Source organism: Enhydra lutris, unplaced genomic scaffold (assembly GCF_002288905.1).
Source record: "Enhydra lutris kenyoni isolate GAN:26980312 unplaced genomic scaffold, ASM228890v2 scaffoldscaffold72, whole genome shotgun sequence".
In the NCBI taxonomy this organism is placed as follows: Eukaryota; Metazoa; Chordata; class Mammalia; order Carnivora; family Mustelidae; genus Enhydra; species Enhydra lutris.
In genome coordinates, this window is record NW_019154156.1 from 105805 (window position 1) to 127800 (window position 21996).

The window sequence follows — 21996 nt, forward strand, 5'->3', positions numbered from 1 at the left end:
GAATGGCACATAATAACCCAGTTACTTGCTGAAGACTGACTCTGTGTCAAACAAAAAGATAAAAAAGGCAGAGTCCAGTCTTTTGAAAGCTAAGCCTTATAAGAAACTATGAGGAGGACTATTTAGGCAGAAGGCATCACATGTATGCAGAGGCCCTGGTGAGCATGGTCTTTGGGGAGTGATGGTGGAGTTTGAGGCAAATGCGGGGGAGCAGTGGGGTGGTGGTGATCAGCCGTGACTTATTAAGAAAGTAATGAGGAGCCAGGCAAAATTTTAACGTTGGATTTTAGAAGACAAATATGTATGGTAGGGGGGAAAATGGATTGAAAGAAGATCTTAGGACCCCATTTGAGCTCTGGCAAGGAACTGTTACGTCAAGGCCTGAACGAGGCCCAGTGACAGTGGAAATAATGAGACAAGACAGAGTTCATCAATAACGTGAAAGTAATAGCGACAGCTGAGTAGATATGGATGATGGAGTGAGGGGGTGCGAGGGTGACTTAAAGGTCAGTAGCCCCTGCCTGCATGGATGGTGCTAATCACTGCTACAGGGACAAGGAAGATCTGATTAATTCGCTTTGGGGACATATTGAATGTGAGGAGCTTCTAGAGACAGCCAGTTGACACACGGTTGTCTGAAGCACAGAAGAGGACCAAGGCCCAGGATAGATCTGTACTAGAGGTTGTTATGGCTGAGGGTGAAGTATAAAAACTTGGGATGGCCATATAGAAACTGATTCTTCTACTTTATGCTAATGTAGCAGGCTACATTATTCAGACTGGGTTGTTGTAGTATTACAAATGCCAAAAAACCATGCTTGTTTTTCCCCAAAAGAAGGCCAACACAAGAATAAAGAGAGCTGAGAGGCAACAATGGGGAACACCAACATTAAGGGGACAGATGAAAGGAAAACCACCAAAGGAAGCTAGTAACAAAGATTGGGACACAAGGGAGAAAAGAATTTCAGGGGAGCAGAAAAACCACAGGACAGGATTAAGTGCAGCAGAGGTCAAGTAATGTAAATACTAATAACCAGAAGTTTCAATCTTCTAGGGCTTTAAGCCTCTATGTGCAAACATTTCTTTAATAAGAATTATGTTCGAACAAATAATAACGGAAAGCTTTTGCACGGTAGCACAATGCTTCTAATCAGAAAACTTTTTCATCTAATGAGAAATTGTATTATGAAACCTTTGCCTTCTGGGCTTTTTACTGCTATCAGGCACAGGTATTATCTAGCAAATATTTGAAAAAGTGCAGTTTTTTCGTTTCACAGAATTTGCTGCAATGATGAGCTGAGATGGAACCCCAGAAGGAGACAACCTCCTAAGAGCCTCTGGTCTTAGAGGACAGAAGTAGTTGGGGCTTTGCAATTCGGAAAAATAGTCTGTTTCCCATTAGTTTTGCAAAAACTGTCATTATTGTGGCATCTAGGAATAACTAGCCATACAAACGGTGTGATAGAAACAACACTAAAGATTACTTTTTAGGAGTGCGTGGGTGGCTCTGTCGGTTAAGAGTCAGGCTTCAGCTCAGGTCGTGATCCCTGGGTGCTGGGATCAAGCCCCACATGGGCTCCCTGCTCAGTGGGAAGATCTGCTTCTCCCTCTCTCCCTCCCCACTGCTCGTGCTTATTTTCTCTCTCACTCTCTCTCTCAAATAAATAAAATCTTAAAAAAAAAAAAAGATTCCTTTCTAATCCTTTGCTTAAAATGCCTCCCCAAGACCACCAAGATAGTCAAGGTGTCTGCAGTTCCTTAGGTAGAGAATTATTTTAATTTGCTGAAGCACTTCAAAAATTATCCTAATTTGCTAAAAGACTTCATTTCCTTCAGGTAGTACCAGTAAAACCACTGTTGGGGGGGGCACATTAACACACTATCAACCATTAATACTTCAACAAAGAACTGCTCATCAAATAACTTACTATCATCTTAAGAAGAAAAGATAAACACTGGGGATTGAAGAGTATGAATCAGAGGGCCTTGGAACCAAGAAACATCACATCACCCAAAACAGGAGGAGGGGGGTACCAAAATGGGGAAAAAGGCCGATGTAAAGCAGAATTTCTCAGACTTTTTTTTTTTTTTTTAAATCCTTTAACCTCTTTAACAACCATTAAGATCTCTTGGGTCACTGCCTTTCCAGATTCTGATGTTCTTGTCAAGGTGGGTGTGACCTTCTCTAAGAATCACAGATCTCCCACAAATCCTAAACAACCCCAAAATACAAAAAAATGAACAAACAAACAAAAAGGTTGCTGAGCTTGGCTTCCTATAATTTGAATAGTGAACATAATAGGAAAAATCCTTAAATTTTTCCAAATATAAATATTTAAATATATAATTAGATTATAATACTGCATATGCTTTCCCAAAGACCCCAGGCCCTGCTGGATATCCTGTCCTGACATTCGAACTGCTCCACCATCATCACCACTTTCACTAACACCTTCACACCTGAACAGATAAGAGGCAAACAACTGACCAAATTAATTAATATAAGCCGTTTTTTTTTCCCTGAGCTAAAAGAGCATTACCAAAATATAGTTGTTACAGACTGAAACAGAAATTCAAGGTAGAAAAATAAGCCCATGTAGGAAGAAAATGCCTGAAAAGAGAGGAAGAAAGCATAAGAATCTGGGATGGCCACATAGAAATTAATTCTTCTACTTTATGCCAATGTAATGGGCTACAGTGTTCAGACTGGTTTGTTGTGGTATTCCAAATGTCAAATGATTAAAAGTCAAGAATAAGAATCTTTTGTCAGTGTTCTGGTTTGAAAGCAGTGAAAAAACCTGCTTATTGGAATCAGCTACTGCTATGGAAAGGAGCTGCTGCTAGGGCCATACACAAGAACCACAAAGAGACAGGAAACCTACAGGATGCCAACAGGAAGAAAAAAGGTCCCTCTTCCTTCACCAGTCTTTGTCTAGTGCTCTACCGGCACTACTGGAAAGCCTCATGGGGAATGAGCTGGCAAAGGAAAAATGTGATTTTGTAGAGTCTTGGTCCAGCATCACAAAATGGGGTATAGGAAAGTGGGTTATAGCTGAGAAATAATAAGCTATTAAATGGCACAAATGGTAAGGGTGGAAGCAAAAAAAAAAAAATTGTTGGGAGCCTACTGCCATAATTCAGAAGAGAAATCACGGTGGCTGGGACCAGGGTGGTGGCAGTGGAGAAAGTGGGAAACAGTTACAATGCTTGAAAGGAGGTTCCTCATAATTTGGTCTTGGATTTAATCAAATGTGAGGTGTGCGAGAAAGAGATAAGCCAAGGAAGACTCCAAGGTTTTTGAACCGAGCAACTGGAAAAATCAAGTTTCCATTTTTTGAGATGGGAAAAATGGTAGAATACATGGGCTTTAGAGGAGGGAAATTAGGAGTTCTGTACTCATTAAGTTTGATACTCATGTTAGATATCCAAATAGGTTAGCCAAGCTGGGGGGTGTGGAGATAAAGAAATAGATCCTGGGTGCCGTACACATTTAGGAGTCATTAGAGTATGGATAGCATTTAAAGCCGTGAGACTGGAAGAAATCCTGTAGGGAATGAATAAGAGAGAAAAAGAGAAGTTAACGGATCAATTCCTTCACTCCAATGTTTACAGGGTTAGAGATGAGAAGAAGTCAGCAAATCTATCAAGAAGTAGTTAGTGGTTTTTGAAATAGCAGGAGAATCAAAAGTATTGACTTGGGAGCTAAGTGAGCAACGTGAATTCAGAAAGAGAGAAGGATCAGATCTATCTGGGGCTAAAAGGTAAAATAAGGTGAGAACTGACAGTTGACACTGCAGGTGACAATGTGGAGTTAAATAGATAGCTTAAGTACTTTCTCCAAAGTAGAAGGACATGAACTCGCAGACTGAAAAGATCCACTGAGTACCAGCACAGAGAATAAATCAGGCCAATAATAAGGCACACCCTTATGAAATTTCAAAATCCTGAGGTGGGGGCCTGAGGGAAAGGGTATGGGAATGGGAAAAAAGAGAAGACCAGTTTGGAATGCAGGGAGAAATAGAAATCCAAGTCATATATGAAAGACCAGGAATGAGAACGACATCCATTTTCTCAAAACCACACTGGTTCTAGAAAACACTGGAGGGGCACCTGGGTGGCTCAGTGGGTTAAAGCCTCTGCCTTCAGCTCAGGTCGTGATCCCAGGGTCCTGGGATCGAGCCCTGTATCGGGCTCTCTGCTCAGTGGGGAGCCTGCTTCCTCCTCTCTCTCTCTCTCTCTGCCTGCCTCTCCACCTACTTGTGATCTCTCTATCTCTCTGTCAAATAAATAAAATCTTAAAAAAAAAAAAAGAAAAAAAAGAAAACACTGGAGGAATGCCTTCAAAATGCTAAAGGAAAAGAATTTCCAAAGTAGAAATAAAATCCTAGCAAAAATACCAATCAAGTATGAGAGAAGAATAAATATAATTCCAGACATGCAAGGTCCCAAAACTTTTAGTTCCCTTGTACCTTTCCCTGGGAAGCTATGGGAGAATGAGCACCACCAAAATAAAAAAATGATCCAAAAAAGACGATACAGATTATGTGAATTAGGAGATCCAATAAAGATAAAAGGTGAAGGGAATTCTTAAAACGATGGTGAAGGAGGATTCTAGGTTAACAACCTTGCATCAGGTAAATATTAGAACATATAAGATTCCAGGACTGAAATTCATTGTTGATACTGCTGAATGCCATTTAAACAGCTGGCTAAGATTTGGAAAGTTTTAATACAAAGAGATACATTTTAAAGACAAGGAAAAGAAGAAACAAGACGGGAACTTGTATTCAAAGGGGGCCTGGGATTCTCAGGTGAGAGCAGGCTTCCTTCTTATCACTTCTGTTTTCTCAGGTAAGTAGAAAGCAAGGTTATTACCCGAAGGAGATGAAGGAGGAGGAGGTGTTGGGGTTTGATGAAGGGGAGGATATGGTACAGTCATCTGGAAGCAGGCAAGTGAAGGCACTTGAGAAATGCTGTGGGAGAGCCCATCTACTGATGGGCAATTCTTGGACGTATGTGAAAGAACTAACTAACTGCCCCCTCTCTGGATTGTAAACACATCTAACAGGAGGTGATGGCAGCAGTAAAGACCAGAAACTATTCCAATATGAGAAAAAAGGACACCAAGCAGAGAGTGTGGCTCCTGAGTCTCGCGTGGTCACTATGAAGAGAAGATCCACACTAGCAGAGAAATGGCAGGAGGGGGCCAGAGGAGGGGACCCCTGGTGCTGGAGAGGTGGCTTGAAGCAAAGGGCGATGACTTGGCCTCATCTGAACGAAAGTAATTGGAAGAATTTAAGGAAGAATACCTCACAGTTAAAATATCATGAGATAATTTAGTTGTGAGAATTGACTGTAAAAAGCATAGAGGAAAACAGAAGCAGAGAACCTGGTAAGGGGTAATCACAATTTATCTTGGAAACAAGTAATTGCTTTTTATCCAGATGGGAATTGGTTAGGGGTTAGTTAAAGCTACCACTACAAGCAATTATTTTGTGATGGGCTGCTTCTGTCTTGCACAGCTCTGAAAAACAACTGGAAATAGGAGATACTGTGAATTACATTTTCATAAAAAGGCTTCCTGTATTAACTTAGAGTGGCCTGTGGTCTTTTTCCTGCTGGTTCATCATGTGTAAGTAGTAATCTTATGGCTTCCTGTGGTGTTTTTTTTGTATTTATTGAACGTGTATTCTTCTACTCTTTTGTATCTCCTGTTGCCAGCAGAATATCGTAACATAGTGTCACAGAGTCAGAAATCACTTTTTTTTTTGCCTCCCACTGAGTTTCCCCCAATTATTTCTAAATCAATAAATCCTCCCTTTCCCTTTTAATAAACGGTCAAGTCATTTACGGACCTCTTAGAGTCTTCTCTTCTCTCCTTCCTCTTCAGAACTCTCTGAGTTGCCCCTAGGTGGCATCTCCCACTACTTCCCAAGAAAAGAGAGTCCAAAGGCCTTGGTTCAGGCCAAGTCAGCCACTTCATGTCTGACTGAAGCGCATCTTTCAACTGTCTGTCACCAAAGCTCTCACTGAAAGATCAGGACGACGTGAACCCCTGCCCCACTTGGCTCTCCTCGAGCCAGTCCCCTGTACCTCACAGATACGCGTGTCTTCCCATCCGCTCTCTTACATGGCTCTCTTCCTCCAAAGGGTGGCTCCTTTCTTTTCTGATTATTTAAATTTCTGAGTAACTAGCAGGTATCGTTTATTTAAAAGACATTATATTTCTTCACATAGAAGATGCTATCATATTATCTTCCAGTAATACAAAAACAAAGAACACAGCTGGAGAAACCAGGACTTGGTGTTTTTACAGAAGTGCTCTGGATCGTCCTGCAGAACCCTCCGTTTGTTTGCACCTCCTTCATCCACGCGGAGGAACTGAGAGATTTTTGTCTTCTTTCACTTGCAGCCTTTGGCATGTGATATAGAGAATCGCTTCGCATCCAGCGTCGCAACCACTTCTGATACAGTTGCCCCTCTTTGTGGGTAATTTTCTTCCTTCTCATTTTGCTGCTTTTCAAGAAAATATAGAATGGTTTCCATCATTTCCCTGAAATAATAGTCTGCTTATAAATCAAGCTGGCCACCCTACTGTTCTGTTTCCATGTCTTTTTAAATACCCAATAGATATTCCAACTTTTCAGGGATATTTTAAATGCCAATCAAACTTGATCTGTGCAGTACCAATGACGTACAAATATCAATGAAGATGACAGGACAGGAGCAGCTCTGACCAAGGTCCTCCTCACTCCCACAGTGTCAACTCTGCTTCAGCTCCTAGGGGCTCAACAGAGGCTCTAAAAGGCAGCTCAGTCTCACAGATACTAAAATATTAAAAAAATGATACATCTCATAATCAAAAAAATACAGTATTTTATTTTGTGGGCATCCCTCCTTCTGCTTTTCCCTTCACTAGCACCTGTAAGAGTAATTTATTAAATATGCCATCTACCCTATCAATTTATATTCTGCCCATGTCCATCATTTACACCACAGCTCTGGTTTCTCAGACGCTCTCCTTCTCGGTTGTTGCTGTGTGTGCGGGTGTCACACAGAGATCCAGATATGAGAGCTAATGGAAACTTACGTCAAAATGCAGATCATGATTCAGAGATCAGCCGAACGCTAAAACTCTGATTTAAGAAAAAAATCCTTCTGTTAAACAAATTAAGGCAATTTACTAATAGAAACTTCTAGAGGTGAGTTCTTATAATTCAAGTTGAAAAGCAAACATTTTTTCAATAAGAGTATATAACATTATTTTAAGCAATATATAATCAAATACAAGTATAATTAATAATTTCAAAACTATATTCTATTAAATCCACATGGTTCATATGATCCAGTAAAATTAATTACAAATATAAATTTCACAATAAAGTAATTTTCACAGAGAGTATAGAAATATTCATATACATACTAATAATTACTACCATCTTACCCTTTTTTGTGAGGATAATTAATGAAGTTCATGAATAGCTGAACAATCTGAAATTACTACATACATAATGAACTCCATGAAATGCAACTGTTCACAGATGGACCCCCACCATCTTGCCCAAAGAAGCTCTTAGCACATGTGGAGTTTGGTAAGATAATTAGCCAGTTTCAGACTTTACATTTAAGACTGCCTCCCACAGTTAAGCTTGAACACAAATACCTGGGCCCTAATGAAGTATCTTTGTGAGTTGAGAGGGTGTCTCCACTTTCCAAAGGGGCATGCAGTCAGTACAAGGGGAGCACCTGCCAGGATTTCAATTGAATATTCCTGGTAGAATTACATTTCCAAGGCCGTCTCTGCCCTTAAGTGCCATGATTCAGAGTACAGGCCATACCGGTCCCAGATGAAACAGTCCCTCCACCATTTACACACACACACACATACATAAAAATGCCTGGATAAATTAGAAATCTGAGTAGTAAGAGAAAGTGAGAGAGAGGTCATGGGAAATAATATTAGAACATATAGTTTCCGGAAAACCATTTACAACTGATTTTAGACATTTCAGTTCTTTTCTACCAATCTGCCTAAGGTTCCCAAAGATGTCTCTCCTGCTCCTGTACCACCCTTCCCTCCTCTAGCCCTTCAGTATTTATTCCTTATCTCCTCTCATTTGGCTCATCCTAGTGGTCTTCTACTTTTCTACTACTCACATTCAATTCTGGAATCAGCACCATGCCCCCAAGTCTCTCCCTAACTCCTAGCAGGAAAGAGTTCCACATGCAGACAGCATACTTGCTAAACAAAATTCTGGTACCAACTGTTAACACCTTTTTTCCTATGCAGAGAGTGGTTGAGTAACCTATCTGAGATCACACAGCCAATGCCAACCCACTGGTTTCCAGAAATCTGCCTTCACTTTTTCCTTTCCTTCCCCTCTAACTGAAACTCACTGACACTCTGCTGATTATGAAAACTGTACCACTGAAGTACATATTAAAAAGAAGGTTGAGGAGGAGTGGTTAGAGATTTTAAGTCTGGTGGTGCCAATATAAATCCTGTGTAACAATTCCTAAACTGGTCCTCTTGCTGAGTCCATGCCCTAGTGTTTTGGCACTGGGATGCTACCCATTCTCAATGAGCCTGTATGAAATGACCAGGAGAATTTAGGCTACTCTGATATCTATTTACTAAACACCATCTATTTACTAAAACACTTCAGCTTTGTGTAAAACACTTCAACACTCCCAATTTATGTGATGATGTTTTCCAGTACTTCAGTTGTGGCTCTTGTTTTGACACTACAAGTCAAAATCATATGTAATGATAAGGAACTATTATTTTATGCACGTGAGGTATGTTTAGATTTGCTTACATGCTCACCAATTTCTGTGCATCCCAGCTTCTCCTTCTGAAGTAACATTTTTTTTTCTCCTGAAATACACTCTTCGGGATTTCTTTCAGTGAACATCTATTGGTGGTAAATACTCTCCACATCTGTTTTTCAAAAAGGTTTTTTATTTTGAAAAACAATTTGCTAAGTACACCTCTCTGTGTTGATCATTTCTTCTCTCAGTACTTTGAAGGTACTTTTCCACTGCTTTCGGACTTCCACTTTCACTGTTGGAGGAAGTCTGCTTTTCAATTAATTATTCTTTTGCAAGCGTCTTTTCTATCTAGCTGCTTTTTACAGCTTCTTATTATCTTTAGGTTTGCATTTTTTAAAATTTAGCTGACAATGTTTGATGCTTCATGTTTCCTCTATCTATGGATTCTGTCATTATTTAATTGTAAAAAGTCCCAACTTTTACCTCTCTTTTATAATTCCACAATTCTACTTTAATGTAGTCCTTCTCATCCTATCACCCATGTTTGTTATCTTGCTTCCATATTTTCTGTATCTTTTATTCCAGCTCACCGATTCTCCTTCAGCTACGTCGAATCTGATGTGTGTTCATTTCAACAATCATCTTTTTCATTTCTAAAAGTTCTACTTAGTTCTTGTTCAAGGATACCTAGTTAATTTTGATATTCTCTTATTGACTTATTCTACTTACTTTTTTCTATAAATATTTCATACTTAGATACTGCATAGGACATTTCCAGTACATTCTCAGGCATTTATATCTGTAATTTTTCATTTGCTTTTTGTCTCCGAGGACTCTCAGGGTTAATGGTTTGTGTGCATTTCAGTGTTTGCTTATAAGCTTAGTATTTGTTTGAAAGTGATACATGGGAATTCTGAGAGTTTTCCTCAGAAGAAATCTGTGCTTCTGTTGGAAACCAGGGGCTGCTAATGACATGGGATCACATTAGGTCCCTTATCAGGGCTTAAAATGGGACACACATTAGTATGGTAGGTCCTGGGCTTGGTTTCCAGCGCTTAGCATTGACATCACAGTTTTGCATCTCATGGTTGGCTTTAGTTCTCTGATTTTCTGTTTTGTAGGGTTTTTTTAGTTTGGGGGAGAAGTGTGCAGAGGGGAGAGTTCCTAAATTTGATGAGCCCAATAATATATTTGAAAATGTGTTTTATCCAAGAACAAAATGTATTCCAAAAGGAGAGTCCTCTTGAGTAGCTCTGCTGGGTATCAGTCAGAACAGCTCCTACTGGACACACTTACTGATCTCATTTACACCACTCAGCAATCCTCAAGACAATTTCATTCTTACTTGAGAGATGGGAAGTTAAGAAACTAACGTTACATAGCCAATAAGTAGAAGCACACATTAGTACTGGCACCAGAACTTGAACACCAATCCATCTACAGCCAGACTTGGGCTCCTCACCACTACGTAATATTGTCTCTCAGACACAAATTCACGAAGATCTGTACCTTTCCAGAGGCATCTCTTCCCTATCTTCTACTTGCTCCCTCCAGTTCCAATTTTAGTATCTGCTTTTTAATTCTCTTCTATCATGACAGACGTTAGACTGAACAGCTATCAGAGGCTGCCAAGCCTTGATGCAAACACTGATAAGCTGCTCTGAGTTTGGAGAGAAAAGAAAAAAGAAGTCATCCGGCAGAACAGATACGGAAGTTCAGGAACATAGTCTAAGATGTGAGTCATATAGAATTTTAAAGAGAAACTGCTATAATCTTCTTTAGACCAAATATTTTCCTCAATTCTCGAATTATTTTTTAAAGTACATAAATAAAATAAATAATTGTTCTCCCTGCTAATATCACTACACTGGATGAAGTCTGTTCCAGTTGTATGGGAAGACATTACCCTTATTTGATATTTGATATTAAGAACCTCAACATAAATACTGGGGTCTCATATCAAGTCCTCCTAATGAATTAAAAGTTATGCATTTTCAAATTTTAAAATGTTAACTCCACCACTGACTTAGACTCCATTTATTCTGAAAACTTTGTTTCCTAATTCATGTCAGCTTAAAAAAAAAAAGAGTAAATAAATCTTCCCACCTAAATATTCCATTAATACTGTTTTGAAATACCTGTTACTAAAAAAGTCATCTCCTCATCCTAAGACCATAAATATTTTAACTTACACCAAAGGAAAAAAAAAATCTCCTTTTATGAGACAATTCAAACTACGTCATTCAAATATGGTTTGTAAAATTTGGCTATTTATTCACTTACTCATTCATTCCATACATATTTGATCTGCATATCTTGTATGCCAAACAACATGCCGGGGGCTCGGGAACACAGATGAAAGATTTCTGACCCCAAGCTACTCACACCTATACTAATAACACCTCTGATATGCTTACATGGAAACACACACAGATCCTGCTGCTCTTTGCTAGTTGTAGCAAATAATCATTTCCCAAGTTGGAGCTTCAGAGTTTAAAAATGAATTCTTAATTTCATAATAGGACAATCTATTAAGTTTCAGTTTTTATCTTTAACAATCATTTACTCTGATATATACTGGACTCCTGCTATGGACAAATGGCTAATTGAGTTTTCAGCTCTACTGAAAAACCGTTTTAAAACAAGCTTTGAGAACTCTCATCTCTATTTTTACATCATGCTACTGTAGAATGACTCAGGCTCGGCCAGTAAGTTTTAAACATTTGTGAGTAATGGAACCCATGGAAAATCGGATGAAAAAATGCACATGTATGAAATTTTTGTATACATTTCAGAAGTGGTTCAGGGAACCCCTTAGGCCCTGGTACAGACCATTCAATAGGACCATGGTAATGCCTGCTGACTGTGAGCAACCTCAGGGTGTAAACTTCAGTCACGTCTCATTCAAGTTAGTACTTCTTGTCCCAGAGCAGATTTCAAAAAGTATTGTTGAATGAGTACCTTGGCAACACTGTCCTCAGGAAGCTTCCATGATTATCTCCCTCTTCCCCCTAAACTTCCAAATCCTCAACTTCCACTTACATACTTTTCTAAAACTTACTTGCTCAAGCCTAATCTGACAGTCTAGGCGACTCTTTCCCAGACTCTATGTCCATAATTTTCCCTCCTCCACTTCACAAAAGGCATACCTCCTACCACCCAAATGTTACAATGACGCATTGTCCCAGAGTATAAAAACCACTCAGGCCAGAAAAAAAAAAAAAAAAAAAATTCCAAGATACACAGTGTCTGAGGGAATGTCCCTTGAGAAAAAGCAAAAAGATCCTTATAAGAACTACAAGAGGTCATACCTCGTTTTATCCAGGGGATAAACTCTTGGCAATTCCCATACTTTGTTTACATGTTGAATAATTAGAATTCAGAGGTAAGATGATTATATGGGTTAGATATTAACACTTATACTTGAATTAAAAAGGGATCAGCTTTTTTTCTGACAGAAAGCTCAACTTATGAATTATTCCGACAAAGTATACTGAGGACATGTAACATCCAAAGAGCTAAATCTGCACTTTTGAGATTTTGGCAATATATATGTAAAGTATATGCACAACACAGAATACACTGAAAGTACATACTTGGTGACAATTTAAGCTGATGCCAAGAATTTTAGATAACTTAAAAACGGTCAAGGAAATAATGATGGGTTTTTAAATTTTTTTTAAGATTTTATTTCTTTATTTTGAGAGAAAGGGTGTGCAAGCAGGGGATGGGGCAGAGGGAGAGGGAGAGAGAGAGAATCTCAAGCAGGCTCCATGATGAGTGCAGAGTCTGATGTGCAGGGCTCTACCTCACAACCTCAAAATCATGACCTGAGCCAAAATCAAGAATTGGACGTTCAACTGACTGAGCCACCCAGGCACCCCTGGATTAAATTTCTTAAATAAGAAAATTGAAACTATAAATGCGCTAGAAAAATACAGGACAACATTTTTTGCAACGGAAGGGATGTGTGGAAGTAAGATCAAAGAAAGATTTTTTTAAAAAGAAGCCATAGAGGAAAAGATTATCAAATTTCATTGCATAAAACATATTAAATTTTGAAAGGACAGCAGTTAAAACATCAATGATAGGCTGGAAGAAAATATTTGCTACATATACAGCAAACACATCTATAACATAAACAGTTAACACCTCTAATATAAACAGTTCTTATAAACCAACAGGAAGATATTTTTTAAAAAGAAAAATAGCACAAAATGAGCAAAAAATACAAGAAGGCAATTCACAGAGAAAATATTAACAGTCAACAGTCACTCAGCCCTTGCTGTAGTCAGAAAAAAATGTATAGTAAATAAAAAATAATATATCATCTCTCACCCAATAAATTGCCAAAAATTTAAAAAATGAATAGTACATGATGTTGTTTTTAGGACTGGGAAACAGGCAGTCTTATCCTTTACAAAAGAGAAAGTAAATGGTACATTTTGGAGAGGTGATTTCACAGTATCTGCCAAAATTAAAAAAAATGTTTGGTCGCATTTCTGGATATCTTTTATATGGGAATGCTTCCTTGTGAACCAAAACAGTGCAGCATTGCTTATGAGGTGACACACATGTGCAGTCACCTGGGTACGACTCCCTTGGATGGCAAGAGCCTGAGCTCACCACATCTGAGATTGCAGTTCTAACTGCTAGCTAGGCAGGAGAGTGTTAAGGCAACGTTTGACTTCTCTTTTCACAGAGATTGAGTCATTCTCTACACTGAACAATCCTTGGAGAAACAACCCATAGTTTACTGATGGGCTCTGTCAACTAGAGACCAACCCCCAAAAGCTCCCACAGCAGCTGTCGAAGATCTCCAGAATTGATCTGGGAGCAAGAATTTTCCGTCTGCTCTCCCAAATCTGATTGAACGCAATATAATGTAACGTAATATCGTCATGATTATATATTCCTGTATATTCTGACAATTTTGCTATTTTCATGCATACATATGCAGTGGATGGGGCATTTTTGTTTTTATTCTTTAACAAAACTACTATTAATAGGAGTGCCAATCAAGGAGTTGGGAATAAAGCCAGCAAGTTAGAAAGTAGAAATGAGTAAGCAGGTGATTGTATCGCTTCTCTGAGTGAAACAACGGATTCTCATGTTATTTCTACCATCTCTAAAGGCAAGAAACAGAATCCCAGAAGAGGCATAAATAGTGTTTGGATTCCCATAATCCTGCTTAGTTTATTTACAATTCCCTCCTTCATCCTTCCTGCCTGTCCAGATGGTTTTCTTCTTTGTTTCTCAAACTGAATTATGTGCACTGCCTTAAGATGTTAAATACTTCAAAGGCCTTCCTCTTCAGTTCCTCACAAACAGAAGTCATAAACTCTTACCTTTGCCGAATTATGCTGGGGTTAGCGGTCACTAAATGACTTTTGGATCCAACATCTTTAGTGTATTCACTTGACAAAGGAGGAAGATTGCATCTAGAGAAACAAAACATTTTAGAATGATTTATAAACTTTTAAATCAATTATCATGACAAATGGGAATTTTCCTAGATCTAGCTCACCCACAAATAATCAATTTTATCACCTCTCCCTTTTAACAATCATTAGATGACTAACTATAACCATCTTCAAAATGCAGTCATAAAAATGAGTCCTGTTTTAAAAGAAAATGTCAGCTAGAGAGTTAAGTAATCTATTAAAAAAGAGACATTAACTAGGATGAATTTATTCCATTCAAAATATTTTTGAGTTGGTAGGACAGGAAGTATTAGGCTTGAAACTAGAGCTCAGGAGGGTGTGGTATACTAGGACACAGGGCTGGCAGTGTTCTCTGTATACCCAGAAACCTCAAGACACAGGTAAGAATTGTATTTGCTTGTGGTTTTCTTTCTGTTTCCAAATCCTAAATTATAACAGTACATTCATGGCAAACTCTGCCACCTAAATCAATGCATGTCCAACTTCTGTGTACATGACCAAAGTATGCGTTGACTACTGGTGGAACAGGGTGATTTGTTATCTCAAGAAATGCAATGATTTTCCACTGTCCCAGTTCAGCCGAGGGAAAGCGTACAGGTGATGTTTTCTTGGTGACAAAAATAACTCCCCTCTCTCTCTCGTTCAGTCTCTCTCTCTTTGTCTCTCTCTCACATACACACACACACACACACACACATACCCATACAACCACCCCAGCCCTTATTGCTTTCCTTGGCCACAATGTCTTATGAATGTTTGCAGTGGAAAATAGGGCAACTACAAATCCCAATCCCATGGCTTTCTGCCAGTGGAACTTCAGGCAAGTTAATTCATCTGCCTGGCCTTTGTTTCCTCATTACACAAAATGAGGATAATGACTTTTCTTCTCCAAGGAGCTTGTTGTCAGGATTACAGTAAGAAATGTATAAGAGGTCCCTACCTTGATACCTCCTCCATAGTAAAAACTCAAAAATATTGTGTATCGGAAATATATTTATAATTAAATATATATTTTTTATGAAGATCCTAAATGAATCCATAGTTTCCATTAGGTTTTATTACTCTGTCCTAATTTCTCCTAGTCACCCCTAGCTCTAACTTGACTCCTACCACATCAGAGCATCTCTAACTTTGACTCTTCAACAAACTAAAACATCATTTATTTGCAGGTAAAGAAATGTAGTAAACATTAAGGTCTCTGCCACTCCCCCAACTATTAAATTCACCCTACAAATTTCCCCAGGACATGGAATTGTCCAGGCAGCCACTCAGCTGATTAGCTCAAGTTCCCTGATGTTGTCTTGTATTTGTCCTGTGACTCCTACCACATCAGGGCATCTTGGATGGAACTTGTCTCAGTTGATTTGGAATCTTCCTTTCATCTGCTCAACAATAAAAAGATGCTGGCCCTTCAGGCAGCTACCCACAGATTACTTAGTCAGCCAGTTGGTGACTTTTGCTGAGTTCCCATTGAGAAAAACACAGTGGTCATTGTAAGGGGCTGGGGGGAAGCCAAGTCACAGGGCCTCCTCTTGAGGTGTCTATACTTTAATGGTCACACCATATCCAGTGTGGTTTCTGAGGACCCTTGTGAGGGAGTGAGCCTCAGCATTACCAGCCAGGCTCATCCAGCACGGGTGCTGACTATGGTCTTGTGGTTGAACTGATCTTTGATCAGTTGATGAAGGTGACTTGCAGGGTAAAACACAAGCTAAAATTTGAGCATTTACATCTATTTTTTTTAAAAGCTTTAATTATTTATTAGAGAGACAGAGAACAAGTGATGGGGAGGGGGACAGAAAGAGTCGGAGAGGAGAAGCAGACTTCCCACCAAGCAGAAAGCCCAACACAGGCTAGATCCCAGGACCCTGGGATCATGACCTGAGCCAAAGGCAGACACTTAACTGACTGAGCCACCCAGGTACCCCTGAGCATTTATGTCTTAAGGAAGCTGTTGGAGGCTACGACATGGCTGGAGTCGTGGATCAAACCAGGCCCTGACTTGTGTCTCTTTCAAAGTCCAGACACCTTGACAAGGTTAAGGACGGGAAAGCTGAGTAACACTGAGAAAGGGTCTGTGCTATCTGTCGCGCACTCGCCTATGTGACTTCCCACACACTCTCCCTACAGAAGGGAACAATGTGGTCAGGGTCATGAATTCTTAGTTGGTCTTTGTTGTTCCTGTACCTCCCTTAACCCACTCCCTGGTTGATTGTCTTGCTAATGGCTTTAGCTGAGACTACCTGGCATCACGAGGTTTGCTTGTAGTTAATGTAAACTTGTTATAGGAACTTGCGGTCATCTGACTAGATACTGATGTATTACTCCTTCTATTGTGACCTGCCTTATAAATGCTTGTAAGATGTGGAATAAAATCAGCACTGTTGGACATCCTCCTCAGTGTCCCTCCTGCCCCCCTCTTTGTCTCTTAATTTCTTTTCACCATCCTCTTACCCTCACGTTTTCCTGGTCGATTTGTCGCGCCGGCCACGACAGGAAGCTTTGATCTTAATGGTCCTTCATAACATTGAGAATCAAACACATTATATCAAAACTATAACCTCTAAATACTGCTGGAGAGTACAGTTAACCTATTTTGTCATTAATGAAACATGTCAATTTTAATGAATAGTCTGTTTTTCTGTGTGTTCCTTGTAGGTTGATCCATGGCTCATATGTCTGGGTTCCTTCATACCTTCTATCACACAGTCAAAGTTTAAGAAAAACTTCTGGATACTGACTGTTAAGTCCTACAACACAAGGAAATTGTTTTATAACAAGATAATGTTTTATAAATGCATTTCTGGAAAATAATGACACTGCATTTTGGTGTAAATATCTGTCTTAAGTTCTTCAAATGCAAATGTCTATGACACTTCCTCATAGTTCTTTTCTTAGAAAAAGCACACTGTAATTTTAGCTCTTCAATTCCTAAACTGATAATTACGTAGATCTACTTAAGAGGCACATTTAATACAAATTGTTTCTAATAAGGCATAATTCTGTAAAAGTGTTTCAAACTTTGCATTATTGCTAATGTGGCTAATGTGTCTTCGTAACTGTGCTCATGACCCTAAAAGATGTTATCACAGAATTGCATTCTTTTGGGATGCCAGGTTGGCTCAGTGGGTTAAGCATCAGCCTTCAGCTCAGGTCATGATCCCAGGGTCCTGGGACTGAGTCCTGCATCGGGCTCCTTGCTCAGCAGGGAGTCTGCTTCTCCTTCTCCCTTTAGCACTCTCCCCACCCCTCCTTGTGCCCTCTCTCTTGCCCCTCTCAAATAAATAAATAAAATATTTTTAAAATTTTTTGAAAAAACAAAGCAAATAAAAGTTAAAAATAGAACTACCCTATGACCCAGCAATTTCACTACTAGGTATTTACCAAAGAATACAAGAACACAAATTCAAAGGGATACATGCACCCTGATGTTTATAGTAGCATTATTTACAATAGCCAAAATAGGAGAGCAGACCAACTGTCCATAGTGAGATACATACATACATATATATATATATATGTGTGTGTGTGTGTGTCTATCTATATATATATCTCACCCATCAAAAAGAATAAAATCTAGCCATTTGTAGTGACATGAATGGAGCTAGAGAGTATTGTGCTAGGTGAAATATATCAGTTAAAGAAAGAGAAATACCATATTATTTCCCTCTTATATGGAATTTAGAAGACAGAGCAAATGAACATAGGGGAAAAAAGAGAGAGAGAGAGTGAGGCAAACCAGGAAACAGATTCTAACTACAGAGAACAAACTTATGGTTACCAGAGAGGAGGCAGGTAGGGGGATGAGCTGAATAGGTCATGGGGACTGAAGGATGAACCTGTTGTGATGAGCACCAGGTGTTTGTGGAAGTGCTGAATCTCTATATTGTACACCTAAAACTAGTATTACACTGCATGTTAACTAACTGGAATTTAAATAAAAACTTTAAAAGTGTTATGCATACTTAAGTATGCAAAACACACATGATAATTCCATGGCACCAAAATGATGTTGCCCTCACTTGTATCCCTGAGCCACACAAATCATCTCCAAGATGCAATCATGTTACCTTTGTCTTACAGACCTTCCAGATGAATTGTATTCAATGATATTATTTTTTAAAGTGTTTTTTGGGTTAGAGCAAATGTTTACTTTGAAAAACAAGAAAATAGAAAAACAAGAAATAGATGTTTAGCATTAGGAAGTGTAGTTGAGTGACACCTGGGTGGCTTAGGCGGTTAAGCATTTGCCTTCAGCTCAGGTCACTATCCTGGGTCCCTGGGATCCAGCCCCATGTTGGCCTCCCTGCTCATCTCAGAGTCTGCTTCTCCCTTTTCCTCTGCTCTCCTCTTCCTCCCTCCTCATTCTCTCTCTCTCTCTCTCTCAAGTAAATAAAATCTTTAAAAAAAAAAAGATAAGAAAATGTATTTGAAAATGTCTAAGCAAAGAAAATTACAATACTGTTTTATCCTAATACTGGAAAACATTTTGAACTGTAATGTGGTATATCACTGTATGTAGGTAAGGCTATTTTTGGATCTTTTCTCTCACGGTAACTCTCCATGCATCCTACAGTCTAAGATCAGACATACTATGTATTTTCTAATCATATGTACTCACTAAATGTTTAATTTTGAATTATGACTCTACCTCAATTTTCTCAAAAAATGTGTATGAAGCAACCATTTATAAGTAGATCTGTAAGTGGTCAAATGAGAATAATTTATAAAAAATTTATAACACTCAATTACTCCCATACTGTAAACCATAAACTAGGCTTTTAGAAAATTCAAATATGTTATGAAAATGGCCATATTCTTCACAGGGGTTCAAGATGGTGGCATAGGAAGACCCTGAACTGACTTCCTCCCATTGGTACACCAAATCTACAGCTACCTAGAAAATAATTCTCCCTGGAAAAGACCTGAAAATGAGCTAAATGGCAACTCCACAACAAAAGATAAAAGGACCAAATCAGGAAAGGTAGGAGAGGCAGAGACACGGTCTTGTCAAAAATCCCTCTCCTGGCATGGTAAGCCAAAAGTGAGAGGGGTCTCACAAATATAAAGCATATCCCTAAGGAACAAGCTATTTGATCTCCATATCATGTATCCCAACACTTGGGACCTGCACCAGAGAGGCCCCAAAACATCTGGCTTTGAAAACCAGCATGGCTTATACCTAGAAGACCCAAAGGACTATAGAAAACGAAGACTCCCATCTTAAAAGGGCTTATGCATAGGCTCATTCTCCTGGGCACCAGTGCAAAAACAGCAAACTGAAAAGCACCTAGACCATATGTGAAAGAAATTCATTGTCTAATCTTAAAGCATCTGCCAAAAGGGCAGGGGTCTGCTGGCACTCTCTCCAGGGATGGAGGTGCTGGTGCGTGTCCTTTTTGCACTCTCCTACCTTTCTGCTTGCCCTGGGATGGTGCTCCCATTCCCCCCTTTAAAAGATGTAAAATGTCAAACTGGTCAGGTGTATGTGCCAATATGCCAGCACTTGTCTTCCCTGCCAAAGCCTATGGAAGGGCATGTCCCAGTCTGGCACTCTACTGTGAATCCATGCCGCCAAACACAGTAGGTGCTTTCAGAACATACAAGGGATGCCCTGTCTCTGAGCCAAGGGGAACTTATGTATCTGGGCCCCACAGGTCTGAAAGAATTAGAGAAACAGTTCCCGGCAGGTTATCACTCCCAGGTCAAATGCAGGCAGCAGACTAAAATACTCACCCATCTTCCTGTGACCATTCCTTCAAGACTGGGAGACACAGTTGTTTGACATAATACAAAGAAACAAACACAGAGAATCAAACAAAATGAGGAAAAGAGGCATATTCTTCAATTGAAAGAACAAGATACAACCCCCCCAAAAAACCTTAATGAAATGAAGATAAGTAATTTTCCTGATAGAGTTCAAAGTAATGATCAAATAGATGCTCACCACTCTCAGGAGAGTGGATAAACACAGAAAGAACTTCAACGAAGAGATATGAAATATAAGAAAGTACCAAACAGAAGTTACAGAGCTGAAGAATACAATATTACTGAACTGAAAAATACACCAAAGGTGTCCTAGATGAAACAGAAGGAAGGAACAGTGACTTGGAAGACAGGACAGTGGAACTCACCAAAACAGAGCAGCAGGAAGAAAAACAAACAAACAAACAAACAAACATTTACGTGAAGATAGCTTAAGGAACCTCTGAGACAATATCAAGCAGATGAACATCTGCATAATAGGGGTACCAGAAGGAGAAGAAAAAGGGACAGAAAACTTATTTGAAGAAATAATTGCTAAAAACTTCCCCAGCCTGGAAAAGGAGGAAATAAACATTCAGGTTTAGGAAGCCCACCTAATGAGACCCACACTACAACACATTATAATTAAAATGTCAAAAGTTAAAGATAGAATCTTAAAGCAGCAAGAGATAATCAATGTGTTACATATAAGGGAACCCCCATAAGACCACATGCAGATTTTCAACAGAAACCTTGAAGATCAGAAGGGAGCGCATGATATATTCAAAGAGCTAAAAGCAAAAAACTGCCAATCAAGAAGACTCTACTTCGCAAGGTTATCATTTAACTAAAGGAGAAGATAAGAGAGCTTTCCAGACAAGCAAAAACTAAAGGACCTCCACTAAACTGGCCTTACAAGAATTGTTAAAGGGACCTCCTTAAGCTGAAGGGAAAGGGCACTTATTAGTAACATGAAAATATATAAAAGTAAAAATGTCATCGATAAAGGAAAATACATAATAAAAGTAATGGACCAGTCATTTACAAAGTTCACATGAAGGTTAAAATATAAAAATAGGAAAAATAACTATAATTACAATTATTAATTAGAGGATACACAAAATAAAAGGATGTAAAACATGACATCAAAAACAAAACATGGATGGGAGAGTAAAAATGTAGGGTTTTAGTAAGTGTTCAAACGTAACTTGCTTATCAACTTAATCAACTTAAAATAGACTAGTGTGTATATATAGGCTGAGACATGTAAGTCTCATGGTAACCACAAAGCAAAAACCTACAGTAGATACACAAAAAAATAATGAGAACAGCATCTAAACATAAGACTGAAGAAAGACATCAAACCGTAAGGGAAGAGAGCAAAAGAAGAAGAAACAAGGAGCAACTACAAAACAGCCAGAAAACAATGAACTAAATGGCAAAAGTACATCCCTAGCTAGAACTACTTTAAACATAAGTGGGCTAAATTCTCCAATCAAATGACATGGAGTGTCCATCAATGGATGAATGGATAAAGAAGATGAAGTATATAGGCAATGGAATATTACTGTCATAAAAAAAGAATGAAATCTCACCATTTGCCACAATAAAGATGGCCTCTAAGGGTATTAGAGTAAGTGAAATAAATCACAGAGAAAGACAAATACTCTGTGATTTCACTTATATGTAGAATCTAAAACACAAAACAAACAGAACAAAATTCATAGATAGAGAGCAAAGATTGGTGGTTGCCAGAAGGGATGGGGTGGCAGTGAGAGTAATGTGAACAGGGAGGCAGGAAATACAAAATTCAAGTTATAAAATAAGTAAGTCATGGGGTAACATATAGCACGTGACTACAGTCAGCAAATACCCTATTGCATATTATGTAACTTCTATGGTAACGGGGAAACGAACTCACTGTGATCATTTCAGTGTATACAAATATCAAATCATGATGTTGTACCCCTGAAACTAATAAAATGTTACATGTCAATTATAATTCAATTTAAAAAAAAGAAAATGGTTCTATTTT

At 38.8% G+C, this 21996-nt stretch overlaps 1 protein-coding gene across 2 annotated transcripts in view; it reads right to left on the reverse strand.

Moving 5' to 3' along the window:
- LOC111159987 (ST8 alpha-N-acetyl-neuraminide alpha-2,8-sialyltransferase 1) overlaps positions 1-21996 on the reverse strand; it is a 140080-nt gene that overhangs the window by 29573 nt on the left and 88511 nt on the right. For both annotated transcript variants that reach the window (XM_022522721.1, XM_022522722.1), the window contains one exon: positions 14121-14213. In XM_022522721.1, the coding sequence (XP_022378429.1) occupies positions 14121-14213 (93 nt within the window). The remainder of the gene's footprint in view (positions 1-14120; positions 14214-21996) is intronic.